General features: G+C 48.8%; 3 protein-coding genes and 1 long non-coding RNA gene across 7 annotated transcripts in view; 2 read left to right on the top strand and 2 right to left on the bottom strand.

Moving 5' to 3' along the window:
* Positions 1 to 294: 294 nt before the first annotated feature.
* On the bottom strand, positions 295 to 3,839 carry CTF1 (cardiotrophin 1). Its single transcript, NM_001287141.1, is given in 3 exon segments — positions 295 to 950; positions 2,441 to 2,559; positions 3,768 to 3,839. Coding segments are annotated over 3 exon segments (606 nt in total). The 5' UTR covers positions 3,793 to 3,839; the 3' UTR covers positions 295 to 488.
* A 1,355-nt stretch (positions 3,840 to 5,194) lies between these two features.
* Positions 5,195 to 26,898, bottom strand: part of LOC111096249 — a 28,442-nt gene continuing 6,738 nt past the window's right edge. The window contains exons 2-5 of one of the 3 annotated variants that reach the window (XR_005360726.1): positions 13,304 to 13,433; positions 11,462 to 12,424; positions 9,195 to 9,578; positions 5,195 to 5,785 (exon numbers count right to left, since the gene is read on the bottom strand). This is a non-coding gene — a long non-coding RNA (uncharacterized LOC111096249). Of the gene's footprint in view, positions 5,786 to 9,194; positions 12,425 to 13,303; positions 13,434 to 26,898 lie in introns of all 3 variants that reach the window. The other 2 variants (XR_005360727.1, XR_005360725.1) reach the window with 2 other exon arrangements.
* BCL7C (BAF chromatin remodeling complex subunit BCL7C) lies at positions 6,449 to 10,185 on the top strand. The gene is made up of 6 exons (XM_038539791.1): positions 6,449 to 6,637; positions 7,145 to 7,223; positions 7,525 to 7,633; positions 7,736 to 7,897; positions 9,341 to 9,426; positions 9,990 to 10,185. The coding sequence occupies exons 1-6, from the start codon at positions 6,546 to 6,548 to the stop codon at positions 10,113 to 10,115; spliced, it is 654 nt and encodes a 217-aa protein (XP_038395719.1). The 5' UTR covers positions 6,449 to 6,545; the 3' UTR covers positions 10,116 to 10,185.
* The window catches only part of ZNF629 (zinc finger protein 629), an 81,717-nt gene continuing 72,956 nt past the window's right edge, over positions 18,138 to 26,898 (top strand). For both annotated transcript variants that reach the window (XM_038539782.1, XM_038539783.1), the window contains exon 1: positions 18,138 to 18,542. The gene's annotated coding sequence lies outside the window, so the exon portion shown is untranslated. The remainder of the gene's footprint in view (positions 18,543 to 26,898) is intronic.

A 26,898-nucleotide genomic window follows, 5' to 3' on the forward strand; every position in this document is an offset into this window, starting at 1 on the left:
CCAGGGTGCAACAGGCGGAGTGACGCTGCGGGCAAGTGGCTGAAATTTGTCTGGAGTAGCCCTCCAACCAGGGCTGGCAGGCAAGTCCCCTGCCAGCCTGCAAAGGCCAGAGCGAGGCACTGAGGGAAACAAAGCTGATGAGAGGTTCCCTCCTGGAGATGAGGCTGAGAGGTACGCCTGCTCACGTGGGGCCCGGGGAAGCCGAAGGATGGATAAAAGGGGAGACAAAGAGGCCCCCCCAGAGACGGGTAAAGGGGGAGTCAAAGAGAGGGGGAGGCAGGCCCAAGCGACGGGGAAGAGGAGGGGGAAAGCAAGAAAGCAAGGGACTTAGAAGTCACAAACGCAAGTTGGTCCGATGGAGGAGACACGGAGCGCTTACAAAGCGAAGGGAGACGACAGAGACAGACAGAGACAGACAGAGACAGACAGAGACAGAGAGACGGAGACGGCCGCCGAGCGGACAGCGAGCTCAGCCCCGCGCCCCGCGCTCAGGCCGGGCCCCCGGGCACCAGCTGGCCCAGGTCGCCCTCGGTTCGGCTCACCCACTCGCGGTAGAGGCCGCACACGCGGAGCCCCAGCACCTTGGCAGGGAAGACACCCGCGTCGGTGGCGGCGGCGGCGGCGGCGACGGCGGGCTCGGGCCGGGGCCCCCGGGTCTCGGCGCCCAGCGCGGCCAGCACGGCCTCCACCGCGGCGCCCAGAGCCCGGGCCTGGCGCGCCGCGTCCTCCAGGCGCCGCAGCAGGCGCAGCGCGCGCGGATTCAGCTCAGCCTGGTGGCGCCGCACCACGTCGAGCAGCGGCGGCAGCGCGCTCAGCGCCCCCGCGTCCAGCTGCAGCCGCTCGGCCGCGGGCAGGCCCGCGTGGCCCGGAGCCGGGGCGCTGAGGCCGGCCACCGGCAGCCGCGGGGGCGAGAAGCCGGGCAGCCCGAAGGGGTCTCCCTGGTGCTGCACCTGCGGAGACACAGGCAGTCAGGGGGGAGCCCCCGCGAGGAGCGACGGAACCCCTGCGCTCTCCGCTCCTCTATCTCTCTGGAGCCTCAGTTTCCCCGCTTTCAAATGACGCCTTCCTCCCAACACAGCTGTTGTGTTTGAGGTACTACAAAACAACCACAAAATAAGTGGGCTTTACACCCATCTCTAAAATGGAGGTAACAGTCTGAACTTCATTAGGATAGTTAGGAGCACGTTGAAATGGTTCAGGCAAATCCTGGCCCACCGGAAGGGCGCAACAAACGTTAGCGATTTTATTAATACTATCTTACAGATCAGGGTGAAAATCCGGTCTCCCCCATTTGCTAGCTGTGCAGTTTCATACAAAACCATTTCCCTTCTCTGAGTCTCAGTCTTGTCATCTGTAAAATGGGGGATCAGATCCCCAGCCAGTCTTTCTATCAGGGATCTCCTGAGAATCACACAGATACTGCAGAAACTCGACCTGTTTCGCTCTCTCCTCCCATCCGCTACCACCTCTGCACCTGCCTGGCACACAGTAGGGGCTCAATGAATAACTGATATATGAATGAACAAATTAAAGATGAAGGAGATTGGTAATTTGTAAAAATCTACAACAATACCATTTATTTTTTGCTAACATCTTGTCTCTGGTTCAGGCATGCTTGCTGCTTTAAACACATTATTCTTAATCTTTCCAATAATGGTTATGGTGATTATGATGCCGCTGATTTTATAAATGAGGATACTGAAGCTGAGAGGTAAATTGACTTGCCCTAGGTCATCCATCTAGGAAAGGACAGTGCTGGATTCTGAACCAAAGTTCATAGAACTATAAAGCTAGTTCTATTATCCCACTTTCATGATTGTTACATCATCATTTTTTCATTTTATCATTAGTACCCAACATCACAGCAAGTTAGCAGGTCTACAAGTCTATTTGACTCAAAACCACACCCTTCTTCCATTACGCCAGAGTAACTGATGGAAATACTCTCCTTTCTTGGGCAGGGCCCTATGCCCGACCAAAGCTATTGACAGATCCTCCTCCTCTGTAAAAGTCCCCTCTTGGCCTGGAACTTTTGCTCCAGATTGAAACTCCTTCTTGGTCTCTCTGCATAGCATAGGTAGAAGAGTTCACAACTCATCTTGTTAAACTGTCTCCTTTTATAGTTGGGGAGACCAAGGCCCATGGAGGGGAGGTGACAAGATCATAGAGAGCCTGGAACCTAGGTTTCCTGACTCCCAGACCAGAATTCTCTTCACTCTCTCAGCTTCTGCCTTAAGGCACTGTGGGGGGAACCTCCAAGCTGAGACAGAGAGAGGGGCATTTGGAGCACAGAGAGGGTCCTCCAGTTTGCTGTATGGCCAGGAGCCCCAATTTCTGCATCTGGGAAATGAGGTTGGAGAAATGGGTGGTCAGGAACCTCTGTGATCTGTACTTCCCCATTCCTCAGGCCCCTGGCACCCTCGTTCCCATTCCCACTCACATATTCCTGGAGCAGCTGCTCAGCATATTTGGTGAGGAGGCGGGCGAGGCTGTGTGTCTGATGGATCTTGGCCTCCAAGTGGGGAAGGGGTGAGATGGAAGAGTCAGCCTGTGGATCTTCTGGTGGTGAAAAGGGGAATGAATGAGGGCAGCCCAAACCCCTGCTCCTTGACTATTTCTTCCAGGCTAGCTCTTCCTTCCTGAATCCAGAAGTTCTGCTTTGAATTCTCCAACTTTTAAGCCAGGCAGCCTCTGTCCCATTTCAAGTGATGGTAAATGAGGCCAACATTTACCAAACCGGACATTTGCCAAACAGTTGTCCTGCCTGATATGTATACTCCAAATCACTGTTGAAATCCTATTAAAGCCAAATTCAAATATTGCCTTCTCAGTGTGGCCTCCAGATTCACCCCTCCCCTAAATTAACTTTTTCCTTTTACTTAAGGCCATTTGTTCACACTCCCAAGGTAGTTTTTTTTTTTATTGCTCTTTTATCTGGGTGCATCTGCTTCAGCCTGGGAGCCCTTTGAGGTAAGGTTTCACATATCTCCATACCTCACTGATTGTTGGTGAAATTTACCATCACTGAAGCACAGAACTTCAAATCAGAATGCTCCTTTAAGCCCATCCTACAGATTGGGAGACTGAAGTCCCATTTTCTCCCGGATGGACCGTCTCTGCAAGACGCTGGGCTGGGCACCTGCAGCATCAATGACTAGCCTTTCTTAGTGCAAACTAGGGGGTGGAGCCCCGGAAGGATGACTACATTTTCCGAGATGCCCAGCGCGTGTGCCCAAGGCATACTGGGGACTGTAGTCCCGGCCCAGCAACTCCCGCCCCGCCCCCGTCCTTCCCCCCCGTCCCCCGCCCCCCGCCCCCGCGCCTGAGTTTCCCACCGCTTGCTCTATTCTTAACAGCCTCGACTTTCGTCTCCTGTTGTCACTCATTAGCTCCTGTGGCCCAAAGACTTCCTTCCCTAACTCTATCCTTCCTCTGGTCCCCAGTTGGATTCTTTCTCAATACTCAGAGGATTCAGGCGTCCAGCCCCAGCTGCGACCCCAGTCCTCTCTCTCAGGGTGTACTCGAACCTGTGATCTAAACCCTGAGCCCAAGTCCCTGAAGTCACAGCCCAGGCCTCTGCTAAACTCTGGCGCTTGTCCTGTCCCATAGCTCACCGGCTCGTTACCTGACACCAGGGCCCTGCTCTCCCCAGCTCGGGCCGCTCCCTTCCCGGACCCGGGGGTGGCGGGGACCCAGACCCCAAGCTTCCAGCCCTTCTGACCCCTGCTCCCCTCGGGCACTCGGCATCTCGCCCTTAAGCCCCTTACCCAGACTTCCCTCCCTCCGGCTCATGCTGGCCCCAGGCTGCTCCCGGTTGCCTCCACGCCCCCCTTCCGAAGGGGGAGATGGGGAAAGGGGTAGGGGCGTGGCCCGGGCGCAGCCAATCAGGGCTCAGACCCCAAACAATTCCCCCCCCCCCCCACCGCCCGCCCCAGGCAGGATTCCTTGGCTCTGAGCTCAGCTCCTTCCGTGCGCTGCCCAGTCAGGAAAGGGGCCGGCGGGGGGTTGGCAGGTTGTCTGCGTAGTGGGCTCAAAACCTTGAGGTTGCGTGTGCTGGGGCCTGGGAGGCAGCCCTGTACCGGCGAGAGGAGGAGGCTCAGGCTCTGACCTGAGGCAAGGCTTAGTGACCGAGCTTCTTTTTGGAGAAAGCAGGCAGGGGGTGGGGGTAGGGGTGGGGGTGGGAGGAGAGGGCTTGATAAGAGAGGGTGGAGCTGGCAAGACCGGAATGTGCTGGTCGTCCCTCCTGTCTAGGGGGAAGGGGGAAGCTGGGTGCGAGAGAGGCTAGGTCGCGGAGGGCCGTCAGGCTTGGGCCACACCTGCCCAGACAAATACCTCCTGGCCTATCTTAGATACTTTCTGCTCGCCCTCTCTTGTCACACTTAAAAGGGAAAGAGATACATCAGTTCACTTCACTTTACCAGGCGCAGTAAGAGAACCCTCTGACATAGCCACATCTACTGCATATAGACCTTCATTCTCACCCAGGAACAAACTTCAGAGACAGGTACAGGGGGTCACACTGACATGTCAACCCCTGTCCTGGTGCAGATAAATGATGAAAGGTCTGTGCACACTTAAACGCATAAATGGCTCCCAAGCACCTACTTGTCCTGGGCTCTGGGACCCAGAGATGATCCATACGTTGTCTCTGGCCCCCTTAGGGGCCCACAGTCTTATGGAGGCAACCATAAACAACAGCAGGTAATGGGGTTTATGAGTGAAGGGACTGGGAAGGAGGCCTGTGACCATGAGCAGACAATTGCCAGAATAAAAGAAGATATTAACTAGAGGAAGTGGGTGCAACTGAAGCCAGACTGTTGGTAGAGGCCACAATCACACAGTCATTAACAGTGAATATTTATTGGGCATTTACTATGTGCGTGGCATGGCTCCAGGAATTGCATTAGATATTAACTTACTCTCATGTTACAGTTGAGGGAATAAAGATAAATGAGTTGTCCAAGGTCACTGGACATGAAGAGCTGGGATTTTCCCAGGAGCAGTTAGGCTCTAGAAATTTGGTCATAATCACCCTCCTATACCTTAATCCCTCTGGACATAATCACACCAAAACACACAGAGACAAGAGCCACACACCCTTGAAACACACACATAGAGCAACACACACTGGCAAACAGATTCAAATAAAATCAACCAAAACACACGCATTTTAAGTAAACTTTTAATTGAAGCATATAATATACATAGGGAAAAGTGTACAGTTCGGTGAATATTCAGAGTAAATGTACTGGTGGTGGTGGGGGGATCAGCACCAGATTCAGATTAAGAAACTGAATGTGACCAGTCCAAGAGCTCCCTTTTGGCCTCTCCCAAGAGTGACCACTATCCTGAGTTCTCACACCACAAATTAGTTTTGTTTTGAATTTCATATAAAAGGAATCATATAATGCGTACTGTTGTATCTGATTTCTTTCATGAGACTTGTCCCTGTTGTCTGTGTAGCAGGATATCACTCTCTGCTGTGTCCACTGTGTGAACAGGCTACAATTCATTTTCCACTCTACTCCTGATGGGCTGTTTCCAATTTGAGGCCGTGCTCTACGGTGCTATGAAGATTCCAGTACACATCACTTGGTGCTCACACCTACGCATTTCTCTCAGCTTCTCTAGAAAACTGCCAGTTTGGGTGGCCCCGGTGGTGCAGCTGTTTAGCGCCGCCTGCAGTCTAGGGCGTGATCCTGAAGACCCTAGATCGAGTCCCACGTCAGGCTCTCTGCATGGTGCCTGCTTGTCTCTCTGCCCCTCTCTCTTTCTCTCTGTGTCTCTGTGAATGAATAAATAAATAATTAAAAAAAAAAACCTGCCCGTTTTCCAAAGCATCTCTATCCATTTTCACTACCCCAGGAACATGAGAGGTCTGGTTGCTCTACTCCTTTGTCTACACTTGATATGGTCTGTCGTTCTCATTTTAGCCATTCTGGTGGGTGGAGACCTACTCATATTTGCAGCATCTGGCCAGAAATGGGCACTCTGAATAGACTGCTGAATGAATGGCTGAGGAAGAGCTGGACAGGGCGGGAGCGACAGCCAGGGGAGGCTGGACACACGCTCTGCACGCAGCACGAGGGCCACCCCCGCGCCACAGACGCTCGCCGTGAGAGTGACCCTCTCGCGCCCCCTCCTCCTCCCCGCGCCCACGTGGTCTGAACGCACCTCCCCGGCCCGGCGGCGCGCGCCCTGGCGCCAAGCTGTCCCCAACCCTCCCTCTTGGCGGCGGGTAGGGGGCGCTGCGCGTCGGGGCGCCCCGAGGGGGCGGGCCCGGTCGGGGCGGGGCCGGCCGGCTTCCAGGCCTGGGCTTTGGCCGCCCGCACCGCCGGGCCGCTCCGGGGACGGGCCGGGGCGGGGCGCGGCAGCAGGAAACGGGGCGGGGACTCGCGGAGGCGTTGGGGAGCGAGGGAGGGCGCGGCCAACTCCCGGAGGGACGGCAGGCCGAGAGAGCGGCGCCCGGGTCTGGCCCGAGCCTGAGCCCGCCGGACGGGAGGCGGCCCAGCCGCGGGCTCGGCCTCGGCCCCAGTCCCGCCAGCATGGCCGGCCGGACCGTGCGGGCCGAGACCCGGAGCCGGGCCAAAGATGACATCAAGAAGGTGATGGCGACCATCGAGAAGGTCCGGAGATGGTGAGCGCTGCCCGGGGGCCAGGGATGGGACCCGGCGGGACCACTCCTCCCCCAAATGCGTCTAACCTCCCCTTCGCCGGCCGTGGCCGCAGGGTGTTAGGTGTGCCCCCCGGAGCTACAGGGCTCTGTCCCCCTTCTGGCTACACCCTAGGGTCTACAAAGCGTGTTCCCAAGCCGTACCCTCATTTATGCCCCGCCCCCTTAAGCTTTGACACTCCTCCCTCAAGTATGTCCAGGATCTTCATTGCTATGGTCCCCAGCCAGGCCCTCAGCCTTGCTCCCTTGTATACCCCAGGGGTCTGCAGAGCCATGGCCCCAAACCGTGCTCTCTCCTTAGAGGCACCCCTGTTTATGGCCTGGGGTCTGCAGGACTCTCTTTCTCCTTCTAACCATATGCCCCATTAGCGAAACCGCAGCACCCCCAAGTCTACAGGTCTCCCCAGATGTGTTCAGCTCCTGGGGGGGGCTCTCTCCTCAGAATTCTGACCCAGTCCCCCCCTCCCACAGGGAGAAGCGCTGGGTGACTGTGGGCGACACTTCCCTTCGTATCTTCAAGTGGGTGCCAGTGGTGGACCCCCAGGAGGAGGTGAGCAAACTCCCCCACTGTGCACCCTCAGGCAAGCCCCTTCCAATCCCAGCCTCCACCTCCAGTCCTGCTCTGAGACCTCAAATGCAGCAGCCAAGACAGATGTTAACAATTATTAGCAACTCCACCCCCTTCTCCCTTTTTCCTGCTTCAGACCCCTGAGTTCAAGCCCTAATCCACTGTGCCAGCCTCCTGTAGGGCCTTTTGCTGCTCTGTGCCTCAGTCTCCTTATTTGGACAGTGGGGGCTTTGCAAGCACTAACTGGAAAGCCGGAGCTGACCCTTATCCCTCTAACCCCCAGGAACGACGGAGGGCAGGTGGCGGGACAGAGAGATCCCGAGGCCGGGAGCGGCGGGGCAGGGGCACCAGTCCCCGAGGGGGTGGTCCCCTCATCCTGCTGGATCTCAATGGTATGTAGGGATCCTGGGATTTGGGGGGGTGTTGTGGGATGGGGAATTGAGGGAGCAGATTGGGGCTCTCAGGCCCAATGCTCTCGGCTTTTGCTCCCACAGATGAAAACAGTAACCAGAGTTTCCATTCGGAAGGCTCCCTGCAAAAGGGCACCGAGCCCAGCCCTGGGGGTACCCCCCAGCCCAGCCGCCCTGTGTCACCTGCTGGACCACCAGAAGGGGTCCCAGAGGATGCTCAGCCCCCACGGCTGGGCCAAGAGAGAGGTAGGACCAGGTGCCTCCCTGCAGCCCTCTCTTCTGAGTTGGCTGGTGGCTGAGTTGGAGCCATCAGCTTACCCCTACCTACACCTGCTCCCCTCCTTGTTATCCCCTTCCAGAGGCCTTCCCTGACTCCTGCAGAAAGTCACCATCCTACCTCCAGTAGCTAACTGTCTCATTCATCCGGCTTCTTTGGGTCTTTTTTTTTTTTCCCTTTGGGTCTTTATGTAATTAATCACTGTCTGAGATTTTCATGTAAATTTTATTTTTTACTACTCAAATTTCTTCCCCCACTCCCACCTCATGTTGGCTTCCTGAACTTTGGGCCCATGTTGCTCCTGTCCATTACTAGATCCTCAGAACAATGTGGGACACATAGAATGTACTCAATAAATATTTGTTAAGGAATGAATAATAGTGATATTCCTGAGGGTGATTAATAAGTGATAATGATAGCTAAGACTTATTGAGCTCTGTGTGCCAGATACCATTCTAAGCACTGAACATGTTTGATTTCATTTAATCCTCACTATAACCCTATGAAAGTTATAATCCCCACATGTGGATGAGAAGCTGAAACCCAGAGAAGTCTCCTAAGCTCACATGGCCAATGAGCCAGCATCTTGGGCATAATTTTGCCTTAGCTCCTCTTTCTTCCATATAGTCAATCCCCTGTCTGGTCGGAACCACCTTGCAAATGTGTCTCCCTTCCTATAAGAGCCATCTCTTACCTGTGCCTGGCTCCAGCCTCCTTGTGGGTCTCCTCTTCCCTAGTCACCTCTACACAGCTGCCAGAGCAACTTTTTCTAAAGCATAGATATGGCAGGCTCATTTTCCTGCTTCAAAGCCTTCAATGGCTCCTATGGCCTTTGACTCCTCCACTTGGCACTCACGGCCCTTCGTGAACTATCCCTGTTGGTCTCATTGTTCCTTTCCAGGAATACCATGACTTGGGCCTATGGGCCTATGGGCTGTGTCTAGATTGTACCGTGCACTTGGGTACCTTTACTAATACAAAAACAACAGGCATTTATTGAGCGCTTTCTATGTGCTAGACACTGTACTGAGGGCTTTACCTGTATTATCTCATTGCATCCTCACAACAGTCTCATGTGGTAATTACTATCATTATCCCCACTTTGCAGGTGGGGAAACTAAGTCCAGAGGAATTAAGTCACTTGCCCAAGGTCAGGATTTGAACCGGAGGAATCCAACCTCAGAATCTGTCCTCACAAACATATAGTCTGTCTGCCTAAAATGTGCTCCATCTCCACATTTGTCTACCCGATCAGATCCTACTCACCCATCAAGATCCCACTTAAATGTCCTTGCTGTGTCTTCCTCTGGCCAATAGCAAGGTTCCCAGCTCACTCCTTGGTGTCCCCAACCAGGGTCTGTGTTGTGGCACGGAGGAGCCACTCAGGGAATTCTGTTAACTTGATGTTCCAGATCCTGGGGGCATCACTGCAGGCAGCACGGATGAACCCCCAATGCTGACCAAGGAGGAGCCTGTTCCAGAATTGCTGGAGGCTGAGGTGAGAGAGGCCAGATGGCTGGGCCCCCTGGGTCTCAGAGGCAGTGGGGGGTTCTGGGGCAGCTGAAGGCTTGGGGGCTGCACTCCTGAGGTCCAGGCAGGAAATATAGACCTCAGACACAGCTCAAAGTCTCAGAGGCTGGGTTCTTGGGTCTGAAAAGGAAAGGGTGTTTTAAGACAAAGTCCTGTGGGCTGGATCGGGGCTGATTTAAGACCATTAAAAGCCTGAAAAGATTGTGGTGCTCCTCCAAGTATTTTATTTTTATTTTATTTATTTTAGTCCTAAACTATAAAATTAGCTTAAGAGAGACCCCCACAAACTTCTGACTTTTCCTCCAAGGACTCCCTTGAGGCATTTTCCAGAAATATCAAGTATCAGTCTCTTTCCCCAAAACAGTGTTGTTATTTCCAGTGCCCTATTCATCTGCTTCCTGGGTCCCTAGCCCTGGGCTAGACTCCTAGGTGCAGAAGGGAAGTGGAGTGGAGGCTTGGAGAAGGCAGAGGCTAGGAGGCTGCACTCCTGGGTTTGGGTGGAGCTCACGCCTGTCCGCCCTTCCTCTCCAGGCCCCCGAAGCTTACCCCGTCTTTGAGCCAGTGCCACCTGTCCCCGAGGCAGCCCAGGGTGACACAGAGGACTCGGAGGGCGCCCCCCCACTCAAGCGCATCTGCCCAAATGCCCCCGACCCCTGAGAAGCCGGCCTGCCTGTCCTGTTGCCCCAAGGGCCCCTTTGGCTTTTTACAAATAAAGACCCTTTTGTAATTTTGTGTCATGTCATTTCCCCTTCAGGGCTGGGGAGGGTCTTTGGAGACAGTTTTGTCTCATGCTCCATTTCTCAGATGGAGTCACTGAGGCTCTAAGGGGACTTTTCTGTAATCATACCATGAGTCAGACATAGAATGGGAGCTTGAGCCCAGGACCTGCCTCTCCAGAACTCCCTCCACCCTGCCCTGTCCCCTTACCTTTGACCCTTCCTGACCTTCAGCCCTCCTCCTCTAGGAAACCCAGGACCGGTCTTCTTCCTGTTCAGCCCTCCCCTGGGCTCAGCAATTACCAAAGCTCTGGGAAGCTGGCCCATGATTCCTGTTCATACACAGGAACACAGAGGCCCAGAGGGACTTTGGGGTCTCAGATGACCCAACCCGTTCCATGTCCTCAAGAAGCCACAACATTGTACCCCTGCCCCCACCTCCGTTTACCCATTACTCCACTGGAACCCCTCCTCACACTTACTTGTCCTCACCTCAATCACCACCTCCTCCAGGAAGTCTTGGCCAGGGCCAGACTGACCCCTAGCTCAATCAGTTTCCTTTCTTTTGGGCTTCCATCACCTGCTGTGCCTCCTCCCCCTTTGTCTTGGCATTTATCAGGCTGTTTGGGATGGCTGGTTTGTGTGTCTGTCTTGTCCACTAGGTTTTGGGCTCCTGACAGCTGAACTTGGTCTCCAGCCTTATCTAGCAACCACACTGGGCATAGAGCAATCATAGCAACTGTTTGGTGAATGAATGAGTAAATGAATGTGCTGAGGCTATCCAGGAAGGCTTCCCTGAGGAGGTGGAATGTGAGATATGAACCTCAGTGTGGTAGATATGAAGTCAGAAGTTCTGGCTCAAATCCTGGCTCTGTTTACTCACTAGGCGTATGGCCCTATGCGTGCCTTTCCCCCTCTCTGAGCCTTAGTTTGTTCATCTGAGCAATGGGGACAATAATTAGGCCTCATCCGCCCTAGTGGTTTGTGGAAACCTTCAAATAATAGAAGGTACGTTCACTCTGTGCCTGGCAAAGAGTCTTAGGTGTATTAGCCCTATTTTTATTTCTAACAAAGAAAGAGACTGAGGTTCAGAGGGACCAAACTGGAACTTTAAAGAACTATATTAAAATGTAGGGCTGTTTACTGATAGCGGCTGAAGTTGTAATAGTTGAACCAGGGCTAGCCAGAGGAGCCAGATGTAGGGTGACATGGTATATTCATTGCTCCTGCAACAGATTACCATAAATGTATTTAGTCACTTAAAGAAACACAAATTTATTATCTTACCCTTCTGGAGGCCAGAGGTCCAAAATTAGTCTCAGTGGGCTAAAGTCAAGGTATCAGCAGGGCTGGTTCCTCCAAAAGGCTGTAGGGGAGTATCTGTTTCCCAGCCCTTTCCAGCTTCTACACACCACCCACGTTCCTTGACTTGGGCTCCTTCCACAGGTTCTGAGGATTAGGTCGGGGGCATCTTCTGAGGGCCATTATTCAGCCTACTACATATGGTAATCTCAGCATTTTCGAGGTGTGGTGGTCATTATTGCCTTCAACCACCACAGTAGGTGATGGGAGTCCTTTGTAAACTGTAAGTGCCTTGTATGGGTTAGCAGTACAGTGTTAAAGCCCAGACAACAGGCTCTGGGTTTGAATATCAGCATCTCCATTTGTTCGCTTATAACCTTGAGCCAAGGGACTTAACCTCTCCGGGCTTCAGTTTTCTCATCTGTAAACTGGGGATAATATTAACAGCCTGGTGAGCGTGTTGTAAGGATTATGTGAGGAAGTATGTGGAGAGTGTCCTTGGCTTGACACACAGTGAGTATTCAATAAATGACAGCTGTTTTCCTATTACTCCATTTTACAGGTGAGGATACTAGGGTGTAGGGATAGAGGCCAGAGACTTGCCTGTCACTGAGACTGGGGAAGAAGAGTCCTTTTCTGAGCACACTTGAAGGGCTAAAGTTTGAGTCACCCCCATTGATTCCTGTCCCTCTGTTGGCCCCAGACCCCAGGCATCTGTCCCTATTCCCAGGCCTCTCCCCTCCAGCTCTGTGATCCACTCTGTAACTTGGTTTAAAATCCACCTCTTCTGGGGCCCCTGGATGGCTCAGTCAGTTAAGTGGCTCTCTGCCTTTGGCTTAGGTCACGATCCCAGGGTCCTGGGTTGGAGGCCCGCATCAGGATCCTTGCTCAGTGGGAAGCCTCCTTTTCCTGATTGCTGCTCCCCCTGCTTCTGTGTGCACGCTCTTTCTGTGTGTCAAATAAATAACAACTTAGAAAATAAAGTAAAATAAAATCCACCTCTTCCATAGCCACACCCCTAGTCATCACCTTCCCTCTCCCTCCCTGCCTCCCCTCTTCCCATTCCTTCCCAATGTTCATACTCTCTTTTGGGAAATTCTTCCACTCCTGGCTCTCAGACTCTGGCCTCTAGTGCTCCCCCCTTCTCTTCTGCTCTGTCACTCTCGCCTCCTCCTGAGCCCTTAAATATCTCTTGTCCTGGCCTAGCTCTTCTCTTCATGAATACTCCCTGCCAAGTCCGCCTACTCTTTGAATTAATGGCTCCCAAGTCTCAGCATCCAAGCGCTGCACCCCACCTCTAGACTCAGAGACCCCTGGGATGTCCAGACCCTCAGCCTCCTCCTTCTCCCAATCTGTCCCTACCATCGCCTATACTCAGAAATGGCCTGTTAATCCCAGGAGTTGGCCCAGATTGGAGCCCCCAGAAGTCAGAGTCCTGTGAGTGACCATGTTTCATTAGGTCTCTTCCCTGAGTATGTCTCCCATCTGCCCCTATCTCTAGGGTGCTCTCGATTGCTAGATGCCTCCTGGTGGGTTTTCTGCTTCACTCTTGCCCACCTCCAGTCCATTCTCCCCCCAGCAGCTGGGCAGTCTCAGAAACCTACATGTGCCTGCCCTGGGTGAAAACCCCATAGCTGTCCTCCTTCCCTGCAGGATGGAGCTGTCCCTGCCACTTCCACCCCATACCACCCTGCTTCCCCAGAACTGTTTGTAATCCACTCTGCTGTGCTCACCTCTAGATTTTTGCTAATGCTGTTTGCTCTGCCAGGAGTGCCCCTCTCTTCACCTGGAGATGCATTCTTTTTTTTTTTTTTTTTGTTTCCTAACCTTGGTTTCCTGGTGATTTCCTTTGTCACACCCCTGCCTCCTCCTCTGCCTCCACCTCTGCCTTTTCCTGGAACATCAGATATTCCCTTGTGATGGTCCAAGTTGGCTTCGATCTTTGGTGCCAGATAACCTGCTCAACAAAGGCAGGAGAATTCATTTATTCATAGGGATATATATTTATTGTGCGCTGTTTACTGGGGACTCTTCTAGACCCTGGGAACAAAGTATTAACAAAATGGAAAAAAAAATCTTTGCCTTCACGGAGTTTAACTTCAATAAATTATATCACCTTAGGAAGTACTTTTTACTTTGTAAAAAAAAAAAAAAATCAAGTCAGGGAGATGGAAAAAAATAGGGAGATCAGATGCCCTACTGAGGAAACATCTGAAGAAAAGCTTGAAGGAGTGAGGAAGAGAGCCATACAGATATCTTGGGGAAGAGTATTCCAGGCTGAGGGAATAGCAAGTGCAATAGTCCTGAGGTGGAGTGTGCCTGGAAATGAGATAAGTGTGGCTGAGGCACAGGGAAGAAGGGAGAGAGCAGTGGGAAGTGAGGTCAGGTCATGTAGGACCTCATAGGCAGAGCAGGTACATAACATGTCTATCAAACTTCAAGAATAAAAGAGGATATATTAATAATTATGCCCGATAATAGCTAATACCTGTGATAACCAGAATGTATGGCTATCCTGTTTGGAGGCCATTGTCAAGACTTTGGCTTTTATTCTGGGCAAGATGAAGAGCTATTGAAGAGGTCTGCGAAGAGGGGTGACATGATCAGATTTAGATGCCCCCCTCCAATATTTTATAAAAGTTTCAAGAATGCAGCAAAGTTGGAAGAATTATAAAGGTGACACTCATATACCCACCACATAGATTCTATAACATCTTACTGTATCTGTTTATCATATCTCCTAATCCATCCATCCATCTAGTGTATTTTCTTGATACATTTCAAAGTAAGTTGCAGACAGTGGTGTGCTTCCCTCTAAGTACTTCAGTATGCCAGTCATTAACTTATAGGTTTGTCTTTCTTTGCCCTTGAAACAAAATATCCACATAGCAAAATGCATACTTATTAACTGTATGATTCAGTGAGTTTCAACAAATGCACACATCTGCATAATGCAAGCTCTTATCAAATACATCATTATCCCTCCTGGAAAGTTTCCTGTTGCCCCTCATCCTACTCCCAACTCCCCAGAGGCAATTACTGTTCTGGTTTTGTTTTGATTAGGTTAACCTGTTCTAGAACTTCATATGCATGGAATTATACAGTATGTACTTCTTAGCATCTGCTTTCTTTCAGCATAATGTTTTTGAGAGTCATCTGTACCATTGCTTAGATCAATAGCATGCTCTTTTCTATTGCTAGGTTATAGTCCATAGGCTTTGCTTTGACTAGGAATGCTCTGCTGGATGGAGAACAGATAGGTCCAAGTCCTCTCCCTGTTTCTAGCTCCCTGCACAAGCCTGTCAAGCCTAGGGATCAGAGCACTGGATGACTATATCCTAGGAAGACAGATAGCTTGTTCCCCACGACCTTTCCAGAATGTAGTTTATGACCGCAGTCCCCCAGAAATCTGGAGAGACAGAACTATTTCAGGAGCAGGATGTAGGGTGACCGAGCATCCTGGTTTGCCCAGGACTTTCCGAGTTTTAGCATTTCAAGTCCTGTTCCTGGGAATCCCTGGGAAAACTGCAATGGGTGGTTGTCCTGGCAGGATCCCACCACTGTCCCTAGGGCCTCAGGCCTTTTCTCACCCCGGACTATACTTTGTTCCTCCTAAGTTTTGATTGTCTTTAAATTCTAAACTGATCTGCTTCTTCCCTGCTCTAAAACCTCCCATGGCTCTTCATGGCTTTGCCTGGCAACCCAAAAGATATACTGAACCTATGGCAGTGGCTCTCGAACTTTGCTGCACAATGGAACCACCTGGGGAATTCTGATGCCTGGCTTCTACTCCAGACATTTTAATTGGTATAGGATGTGACTTGGGCATTAGGAGTTTCAAAAACAAAACAAAGTTTCAAGAGCTCCATGGGTGATGCTTATATGCCACAGTTTGGGAACCACCTGCCTATAGATATGATTTGCTTGCTTATGTTGTCAACATTTAAAATCAAAAGATTCCATAGAAAAATCTAGACTCCTAGCTACATTTTTAAAAAAGATATATGTATTTATTTTAGAGAGAGTGAGAGAGAGCAAGCACGTGCATGCACATGACAGGGGAGGGGCAGTGGGAGAGGGATACAGAGAATCCCAAGCGACTCCTCACTGAGCACCGAGTCCCAAGCCCTGGCACAGCACAGGATTCGATCTCACAACCCATGAGATCCTGACCTGAGCTGAAACGATCAATCAGAAGCTCAACCAACTGAGCCACCCAGGCCCACCAACTCCCAGCTACTTTTGACAAAGCAGGTCTGAGACATAGAGTGCTTCCAAGTATGGTAACCACCAGGGGGTGTGGAGCTCTGCTGCTCTTGGAGACAAAGCATGTGTTCTCTGATCACCACAATCTCCACCACTCCCTAGTGCTTACTCTGCTCCCTTTATGTTCCTTTGCGTGGCCTATAGGCTAACATCCTGGCTCCACGGCCTCTTTGCTAACTGTACCAGTACCCTCATCTCACTTCCTGCCCTCCAGCCACACAGGCCTCGCCGCCATGACCTATGTACCTACCTTTCTTTCTTTCTTTCTTTCTTTCTTTTAATTTTTATTTATTTATGATAGTCACAGAGAGAGAGAGAGAGAGAGAGAGGCAGAGACATAGGCAGAGGGAGAAGCAGGCTCCATGCACCGAGAGCCTGATGTGGGATTCGATCCTGGGTCTCCAGGATCGCGCCCTGGGCCAAAGGCAGGCGCTAAACCGCTGCGCCACCCAGGGATCCCTCTTTCTTTTTCTTTCTTTCTTTCTTTCTTTCTCTTTCTTTCTTTCTTTCTTTCTTTCTTTCTTTCTTTCTTTCTTTTCTTTCTTTCCTTTTTTTTTTTTTTTTTTTTTTTTAGATTTTATTTATTCATGAGAGACACAGAGAGAGAGGCAGAGACACAGGCAGAGGGAGAAGCAGGCTCCATGCAGGGAACCTGATATGGGGCTTGATCCCGGGTCCCCAGGATCACATCCTGGGCCAAAGGTGGCGCTAAACCACTGAGCCACACGGGCTGCCCGACCTTTCTACACCTGCTCTTGCCCATGCAATTCTTCCTCCAAACTCCTTATCAAGGCAGACAAGGCCTTGCTCTGTTTGCCCACAGCCACCCCTCTCTCCCCTCTTTCCCAAATTCATCCAACACACAGAACTTCTAATACTGAGGCTGGCCAGGCTAGCTCCCTCTGCCTGGATAACTCTCCCCTTCCTCTCTTCTTTCTTTCTTCCTGGCCAATGCCTGCTTACCTTTTAGGCCTTGGCTTAGATTTCACCTCCTTCAGGAAGCTTCCCTGACCCTTGAACTAGGTCAGGTCACTGGTTAGTCACTGCACTTCTTCTTTTGCTTGACATCCCACTTCCCTTGCTAGAATAAGGCTACATTGCTCATCTCTGTACTCCTAGGATCTAGGTAAATAATGTAGTGTCTGGTCAATAGTAGGTGTTCATCAATGACAAATGAATATAAGAAGGAAAGAAGCACATCTTCCTTTCTCCACTGGCAAAATTCTACCTTCTGGTTGCACTTCTACTATAGTATTCAACTCTGTTCTCCTGGAGACCCAAACCTCACTAAGCTCAGGTCTATCTCACAATCCAGTGGGTCCCCAAACCCATTCTGTGGTTGTTTCTCAGTGTCAGAATGCATAATTAGAATAGGCATACTCAGCAATGGGGAGAATCCCCACATCAGTTGACTGGGTCTCTGTGTGCCTGTGAAGGCAGGGCTGTGTCCGGTTGGCCACCCAGGCCCCATAGGGGATAAGCACAAGGGTAGAGCCTAATAACTAACTTTCCATTCCCTTACGATTTATTGATTTTCAGTTGGCAGTGGCTTTTCTTCCAGTCCCTTCCTTTGTTCCTCTGATCAGCTCTGAGAGGCAACTGTGGGGTAGTGGATGGTCGGGATAGGATAGGAATGGAGGTTTTTTCAGATGCAATTGATTTGCATGAACTTGTGTGATCTTGGGCAAGTCACGTCCCCGCCTGGACCTCAGTTGCCTCATCTGAAACTTGGAGCCAATAATCTTTTCCTCATGTTTGGGGTCCAGCATCCTTGAACATGTCAGGAACAGTGGGAACCAATTGCAGCACACGAGAGAAGCTGTATGTAAACCAAATTTTTGGAAAGTACTAGTTATTTCCAACCTTTAATTTTGAGAATCACGGGTAGGATTGCAGGCACTCTAGGAAATTAGGAAATTCAGTGCCAAAGAAAAATAAAAGCTCGTGGTAATCTGTAATAACCCCAGTTGAGGTTTTAATGTGTATACTTTTAAGATACTGTAAGGGATGCCGAGAGAGGCGGTTGGTGTAAATGAAAACAGCTCCAAACAAGGCGCCTGGGCTTTGGTTCAGCTGCGGTGTGACTTCAGTGCCCTCACCTGTAGAATGGGATCCCCAGGCCCTCTCCCCTCACAGCCTTTTGTGAAGCTCCGAGGAAACAAAGGAGGGACGCGTGCCTCCGAAGCGGCCGAGCGCGGGCGAGCCCGCCCCGGCGCCGCGGGGGTTAAGGGCACCGAGCGCCGCGCTCCAGTCCTAGAGCGGCCGCGGGCGGACTTCCGGCGCGGGGCGCCCCGGGGGCTGGTCAGCGCGCCGCCGCCTCGGGAAGGACGCTGGCTGGCTGTGGCGCTGCGCCGCGCGCTCGCGGTTTCCCCGTAGGCCGGCGGCGCCGCGGCGGAGGACTGTGCCTCTGAGGCCCGCCCCGCGGCGGCCTCCCCCCGGGGCCCTTTAGGCCGGGCCCCCGCCTCCCTGCCCCCGAGTTCCGGACTAGCGGTGTTCGACCGTGGGCGGCCTTGGTTTCCCCTGCTGTAAGGCGGGGCGTGAGGAGCCCGGGACAGGCCGAGGAGAGTCGGTTTCTTCAAATTACTTGCAGCCCGGGATCCACTGTATTCCCACCGCACAGTCAAGGAAACTGAGGCCGCCGCAGGGGGAGTCTAAGGACATCTCTGTGTGTCGGGAGCCCTACCTGAGTATCTCCTCTCACCCTCTTTACAACCTCTTGAGGCAGGTGCTGTTGTATCCACCTTTACCAGTAAGAAAAGTGAGGCTCAGAGCGATTTCCTCCAAAGTCATGATGATGCAGGTCAGTGGCTGAGTAGCGAGATCTGTAAGCTCAGGTTTGTCTCCCTTGACTGGCAGATCTGTTTGGGGGGGGGGGGGGCAGGGGGAATACTGAGGGCTTACGACCAAATCCTTTCACAAAGGGCAAAAGCTGAGAGGTGAAGGGGGCGGGAGGGAGTGTCACAGACCTGGCCAGGTTATAGAATAGTGGGCTTGGGTCAGGTGTCTGCATCCCTTCATTTTCCTCAAGGTGAAAGAATCAGATTTAACACCTTTAATAACAGTTTTGTTAAAATAAGGTTCACATATCATACAGTTCACCACAGTTCAGTGGTTCTTAGTATATTCATAGAATTGTGCAGCTATCACTATAGTCAACTCTAGAACATTTTTATTACAACCCCCCCTTTCCTGTCCCTCAGTCTTAAACTATCACTACTTTACTTTGTATCTCTAGATTTGCCATTTCCTATAAGGCCATAAATGGCCTTTTGTGACTGAGATAATCTTTTTTTAAACAGAGTCCAGGCCTCAGCTCAGAGCTTTGGCCTGTAACCATACCCAGCTAGAATTGAATAGCCTTGCTTTGATTTTGTTGTACTTGTTTTTACCACTCTGGGATGAATGATAGGTATTTCCTTTTTATGATAGTGATATGAAATTTCCTTTCTGAATAAATTTGCTTCCAAAAAAAAAGTGAGTTAACATTTTTAAAGGACAAGATTAAATAAATAGTAGTAGAGATAGTACACAATTATGTCCAAAAGTTGGGAAGGTAAGACATGAATGAAGTTTGGGAAACACCAGATTGATTTGAGGTTCTCCAGTACATCATCTTACTCATGAAACAGGCGCAGAAAAGTTAGTATGGTAACCTGTCCGAGGTCACCCAACCAGTGACAGAACCTAGACTTAACCTAAGGTCTAATTCCAAACACCACTACTTAACAAATCTGGACCTAAAACTGAGGGAGAAGAATGGATGAGCAGGCTTGAGAGAAGATTCTATTTTTTTTTTAATTTTTATTTATTTTTGATAATCACACAGAGAGAGAGAGGCAGAGACACAGGCAGAGGGAGAAGCAGGCTCCATGCACCGGGAGCCCGACGTGGGATTCGATCCCGGATCTCCAGGATCGCTCCCTGGGCCAAAGGCAGGCGCTAAACTGCTGCGCCACCCATCCCTTGAGGGAAGATTCTAGCCAAGATAGCAAAATATGTGGGAACCAGGCTGGTTCTTTTTTTTTTTTTTTTAAGATTTTATTTATTCATGATAAATGGAGAGAGAGACAGAGGCAGAGGGAGAAGCAGGCTCCATGCAGGGAGCCCAATGTGGGACTGGATCCCAGGACTGCAAGATCATGCCCTGAGCCGAAGGCAGATGTTCAACCGCTGAGCCACACAGGTGTCCCCAGGCTGGTTCTGTTATTCTTGGTATCTCAACAAATATTCACGTATTTCTATAAAGTAACTTAATTTGTGATTAAACAGAAATCCCATCTCAGTCACTGTTGGGGCTTTCTTCCTCTCTTAAGGGCACATCAAAACCCAGGAGGTGTTGCCTGGATAACGAGGGGTATGTGCGTGTGTGAGAGCGTGCTTGAGCACTCATGTTTTGGTGCTGAGGAGACTCTAATCTCTGGTTCATCTTGATTGCTGTTGGTAATCACCATCCAAGCCCATAGTGGCTTCTGCCCTATATTGTGTGGGACACCAGAATCTCTGGGTGGGCGAAGACTCCTTATATGTAGGGTTCCCATGTTTCCTGGAATACCAGGCAGCCATCTGCTCTCAAGACTGGCTACTTTCTGGAGCACAGCCATGGCATGCACCAGGACTCTGCCTCTCCCCTTAATATACCTTTCTTATTCCACTTCAATTTTTTTTACTCTGGGTTTCAATAACACATTAAACTCATAGCCCATTTTCCTTTTTTATTTTATTTTTTAAGATTTTTATTTATTTGACAGAATGAGAGAGTACAAGCAGGGGGAACAACACAGGGAGGAGGAGAAGCAGGCTCCCCATCGAGCAGGGAGCCTGATGTGGGCCTCAAAACCAGGACCCTGGGATCATGCCCTGAGCCAAAGGCACCTTCTTAACCGACTAAGCCACCTAGGTGCCCCTCAAAGCCCATTTCCAATAAAACTAGTTTCCTTTTCCTCAAGGGCAGAGAGAGTTTGATTTTTAAACTTCAACTTAAGCAAAAAACAAATAGAAGACAAAACAACCAAGTCCTGTCACACTGCTGTCAACACCTTTGTAACTCAGTCCTCTCATCTTGTAGCTGTGCAATTCAGCTTGGACCCAAACTTGAAGTTAACTATACCCTGTCCTCCTTCAAAGGCAATCAAAAGTCCATCTATTGTTAGCTTGAGTGAGTCTCAGCCCTAACTCCCAAACAGCTTAGATCTAAGAGTAATTCTTGACCACTATAAAACAAGATAACTAACTTTGATCCAGGTACTATTCTAAGAGCTCTATATGCATAATCTCACAAAAATCATTTCAACAACTCTGTGAGGTAAGTACTATTATTGTATCCATTTTACAGATGGGAAAACTGAGGCACAGAGAAGTTAAGTCTTTTGTCCCAGGCACCAGAGGTAGTAAATAGTAAAGACAGGTTTCAATCCACATAATCTGACTTCAGAGTGTGCTTTCAAACACAGAGCACATACTCAGAAGTCAGACTGTCTCCTCCATCATTTACAGCAATACTTTAGTATTCCATATATTGGAAAGTAGTTTGTAGCTACCTGGGAAGCAGAATTGAGGACTCTCCTCCCCAAAGAGGAATCAGAGCACTTTGAGACTTGGATCTCTCACTCAGGACACTTTTCTCCCTCCCCAGCTCCTGCCTCTGGGCATAAATTAACTAAAGCTGTTCACCCTGCCTCAAGACTGCTAACCCAAGTTACTGTTATGTGTCCACATGGGTGGGTAAATGTGTAATTTCTCTGTTCTTTGGTACAGCCCAATAAGGACTTATCCCCATTTTATAGACAAGCAAACAGGTTTAGGAAGGCCAAGTGACTTGCTCAGGATCACACAACTAGTGAATGGAGCAACAGGATTGGAACCTGAATGCCCATCTCTGAGTCTCCTGCTCTGTTAATGCTTTAGTGACCTGACAGAGTTGAGAACCACATAAGTGGGTTCCTGGGAGGTGGTAACTGGCTGTGGCACCCAAGTGAGCCTCTCACTCTCTCTGGCTCCATTTCCTTATTTGCAAAATCTCTTTTTACCCGCCTCTAGTTTCTCAACTAACTTTTCTTTTCTTTTCTTTTCTTTTCTTTTCTTTTTTTTTTCTTTCTCTCTTTCTTTCTTTCTTTCTTCTTTCTTTCCTTCCTTCCTTCCTTCCTTTTTTTTTTTTTTTTTTTGATTTTGTTTATTTATTCATGAGAGACACAGTGAGAGAGAGAGAGGCAGAGACACAGGCAGAGGGAGAAGCAGGCTCCTTGCAGGGAGCCTGATGCCGGACTCCAGTCCCGGGATCATGCCCTGAGCTGAAGGCAGACGCTCAAGCGCTGAGCCACCCAGGCGTCTCTCAACTTTCTAACAAAAGTTGGAGAAAGTTTTTTGTTTTGTTCTTTAAAGATTTTACTTACTTATTTTAGAGGTAGAGACTGCACATGTGCAAGTGGGGGGTGGAGGAGGACAAGCTGACTCAGCGCTGAATGCTCAGGGGAGCCAGGGCTCATCTCACAACCCTGAGATCACTTGCCCAAGCAGCTGAGCCTCGCAGGTGCCCCTGTTTTGTTTTGTTTTGTTTTATTTTCAATTTTAAAATTAGACTCAAAGACTACTATAAAGAGAGAGCTCTTTTTTTAAATTTTTTTATTTTATTTTACTTATTAATGATAGGCACACAGTGAGAGAGAGAGAGAGAGGCAGAGACACAGGCAGAGGGATGAAGCAGGCTCCATGCACCGGGAGCCCGATGTGGGATTCGATCCCGGGTCTCCAGGATCGCACCCTGGGCCAAAGGCAGGCGCTAAACTGCTGCGCCACCCAGGGATCCCAAGAGAGAGTTCTTATAAAGGAGTTCCTTTCCTTTTGGGGGGAGTCATACGTTCTAAAGAGATTTTCTGCCTGGGTTCTAGAACAGCAACTAGGCTGGGGGGCTGGAGTTTGGAGAAGAGATGGGGACACTTGAGCCTGTGTGGTGATAACAATGCTTATCTGCTGGGTCTTTTTTTTTTTTTTTCTGCTGGGTCTTAATAAGGTGCCAGGCCCTGGGCTAAATGCTGTGTGTGTATAATGTGTATGCATACACACACACACACACATATATATATATGCTAGAGGTCATATTTTTATCCACCACCCTACTTTTCTAGATTTTTAGATGGGAGTTTTGTTGAGATCACTTCATCCTACTTCTTAACTTAAAGGGAAGGAATAATTTCTGTCCACTCCTTCAGCAGTCATGGAGGTTCTTTTTTTTTTTTTTTAATTTATTTATGATAGTCACACAGAGAGAGAGAGAGGCAGAGAAAGAAGCAGGCTCCATGCACCGGGGGCCCGACGTGGGATTCGATCCGGGATCTCCAGGATCGCTCCCTGGGCCAAAGGCAGGTGCTAAACCACTGCGCCACCCAGGGATCCCAGTCATGGAGGTTCTAATCTCTGCTAGTCTCCATGGCAGGCTCTTAGAAAAGACCAATTCCAGATGTTAGCAATAGGGATCACTAGGTGGTATGACTATAGTGTTACTCTTATTTTTGTTTATCTGTGTTTCTTAACTTTCTACAATGCACGTACACTGCTTTTATAATGAAATAAAGATCAGTTCCCTTTCCTTATAGAAATGCCTCTACTTATTATAGTACCCTTTCTCCAATTTAAATGATTACATGCCTCCAAACCCCCATGGTGGGAGAAGTCCCAGTTAAAGAAGTCAAGGCCTTATATTAGGTGTCTCCTTAATTCAAGGGGCAGCCACATCTGCAGTTCATTCGGAGTAAAGGAACCATTTCTCTCTCAAATCACTGATAGGCTTAGGAACTCAACTTTCCATAGCAAGGATTCTCAACAGGGTGGTCCTAGCCCTAAGCGTTAGGAAAGTTATGAGGGGAGACTTGATTGTCATAAGTTCTGAGCATGCTAGAGGTATGTAGTTAGCCACATATTTAAGAGTTTTGTGTAAGCAGACTTTGTGATTGGGAAAGGATTATACTCCTGAACAATGCCTTTGTTCACTTTATAATTATAATTACAAATCCAATTAAAATAATTAAAAGTTATGGGCTCAGAGAGGGAAAGCAATAGGCTGAGTTACTCAGCAAGTCCCCTTCAGGTTTGATGCTTTCTCCACTTGTTCTCTCCCCTTGACTGCTGCCTCACAAAGCTATGGTCATGAGAAAACTGTAAATTAAAAGTGATGCTGAGAAGAGAAGGAAGGTGAAGCAGAAGTCCTAACAAGAAGATAATTTTTTTAAAGATTTTATTTATTTATTCATGAGAGAGAGAGAGAGGCAGAGACACAGGCAGAGGGAGAAGCAGGTTCCCTGCTAGGGAGCCCGACATGGGACTCCATCCCTGGTCTCCAGGATCAGGCCCTGGGCTGAAGGCGGCGCTAAACCACTGAGCCACTCGGGCTGCCCCAAGAAGATAATTTTTTAAAAGATGTATTTATTTCAGAGAGAGAGAGAGCATGAGCAGGAGGGGCAGAGGGAGAGAGAGAAGCAGACCCTGATCAGGACCTGATCCAAAACCAAGAGTTCGTTGCTCAACCTATTGAGCTACCCAGGAAGGCAAAATTTTTAAATCGTTTTTTGGGGACACCTGGGTGGCTCAGCAGTTGAGCATCTGCCTCCTGCTCAGAGCTTGATCCCAGGATCTGGGATCGAGTCCCACATCAGGCTCCCTGCAGGGAGCCTGCTTCTCCCTCTGCCTGTGTCTCTGCCTCTCTTTCTCTGTATCTCTCATGAATAAATAAATAAATCTTAAAAAAAATAAATCTTTTTTTGTTGTGAGATTAGTATTTTATTGTTGTAACAAATTACTACAAATTTAGTGCCTTAAAACAACACATTTATTATCTTATAATTCTATAGTTCAGAAGTCAAGATGTGGGCGAGGGCTATGTTCCTTCTGATAGTCTAGGAGAGAATCCACTCCCTTGCCTTTTCCAGTTTCCAGAAGCCACCCACAGTCCTTGGCTTATCGTCCTCTTCCCCCATCTTCAGAGCAGCAATGTCACTTCCCTGTGACCCTACTTCCACTGTCACATCTCCCTTTGTCCATAGCCAGAAAATGTTCTCTGATTTTAAGGACCCTTGTGATTATACTGAGCCACCTGGATAATCCAGGATAATCTCCCTATCTCAAGGTCTTTAACTTAATCACATCTGCAAAGTCCCTTCTGCCATGTAAAGTAACACATTCTCCGGTCCTGGGGTTTGGGACATGGGCATTTTAGGAATTAGAGCAAGGGCGATTATTCTGCCTATTGCTGTTATAAAATATCATCCACATGCATAAACATTCATAGGAAAATACACATTTTAGCATAATATTATTAAAGTAAACTACCCACCATTGTCCAAACCAAGAAATAAACATTGCCAGAATCTCAGCAAACCCCCTACGTAATCATGTTTTCTGTTTGCATTTGCCTGAAATTGTTTTGTCCATCTATTTATTTGAGATATTTTTTCACTTTTGTTTTATGTATGTTTCATATAAATTGTTTATAGCAGATTAAAGGAATTTTTAACTTTTTCTTCTGCTTATAGCAGATCTTAAAAGTAACTTAGTCTGACAAGTTCTGTCATGATATTAATTCAGTGTGTTCCTGTTTATTGAATTAATCTACATACTTTTTTCATGCCACTTTATTTTATATTTACTATTCATTTTTTCTTTTTTTTTTTTTTTTTTTTTTTTTTTTTTTTTTTTTTTAAAGATTTTATTTATTTATTCATGATAGTCACACAGAGAGAGAGAGAGAGGCAGAGACACAGGCAGAGGGAGAAGCAGGCTCCATGCACCGGGAGCCTGACGTGGGATTCGATCCTGGGTCTCCAGGATCGCGCCCTGGGCCAAAGGCAGGCGCTAAACCGCTGCGCCACCCAGGGATCCCTACTATTCATTTTTTCATTAATGTTTCCCTGTTTGCTTAAAAAAAACTTTTATGGGTTTGGTCAATTTTCTATTTACTAACCTTTCCCCCTCTTTGTGAACCTGCTAGTGTTTATCTTCTTTTTCCCAATGATAATATTTTTTATTTTTTATATTTTTATTAATAGTTTTTATTTTTTTTTAAAGATTTTATTTATTTTATTCATGAGAGACAAAGAAAGAGACATAGGCAGAGGGAGAAGCAGACTCCCTGCAGGCAGCCTGATGCGGGACTTGATCCCAGGACTCTGGGATCACGCCCTGAGCCAAAGGCAGACACTCAAACACTGAGCCACCCAGGCATCCCAATCATAATTGTTTTTAAACTGTTTTATCAGTGCATGGTCATAATCTTTCTCCTTCATCAAGTATTTTACTTGCCCTCTCTTTCACAAACCCCCAAAAAAGATGATAGTTCTAGAATGCTTTGACCTTCCTCACTCTCCTAGAGTACTACTAAGATACTTTACAATTTTTTTGTCCTCATCTATTATTAGGTTCTTCATTAAAGTTAATCACTTATGCAAAAGAATCCTTATTTAACACTTAAGAAAGCACAAATTCCCAGTCTACTGCTAACATTTAAGCTGAACTATATATATATTTTTTTAATTTTTATTTATTTATGATAGTCACAGAGAGAGAGAGAGAGGCAGAGACACAGGCAGAGGGAGAAGCAGGCTCCATGCACCAGGAGCCTGACGTGGGATTCGATCCCGGGTCTCCAGGATCGCGCCCTGGGCCAAAGGCAGGCGCTAAACCGCTGCGCCACCCAGGGATCCCTGAACTATATTTATATGTATGTATGTATGTATTGCAAGATTCATTGCTCACCTCTGCTACTTCACTTCTTCATCTGTCATTTCTCGAGCTCTCCATCATTACTGAGGAACTCTTGAGCACTTCCCTCAGAAAGGTCATGCACATGATATATGCACTGAATCTTGTATGCTAGATGTCCTTCTTTTGCCCTGGCTGGGTAATGATATGATTGCCATTTTTGATTCTTGGCTTATGTTCTTTTCTCCTAGAGTCTGTATTCTACTGTCTTCTAGCTCATAGTATTGCAGATGGGTGGCTTTAAAACTAGTCTGATTCTCATTCCTTTTTTAAATAACCTAGTCCAGAAGTAAGTTTTTTGTTGTTATTGTTTTTTCTATTTCTGAAGTTCAGGAATTTCATCAGGCAATGTCTAGATACTTATCTTTATTCATGTGATTCCTTTTAATCCCTAGGCTCAAATCTCCCTT

Source organism: Canis lupus, chromosome 6, assembly GCF_011100685.1.
Source record: "Canis lupus familiaris isolate Mischka breed German Shepherd chromosome 6, alternate assembly UU_Cfam_GSD_1.0, whole genome shotgun sequence".
NCBI lineage: Eukaryota > Metazoa > Chordata > Mammalia > Carnivora > Canidae > Canis > Canis lupus.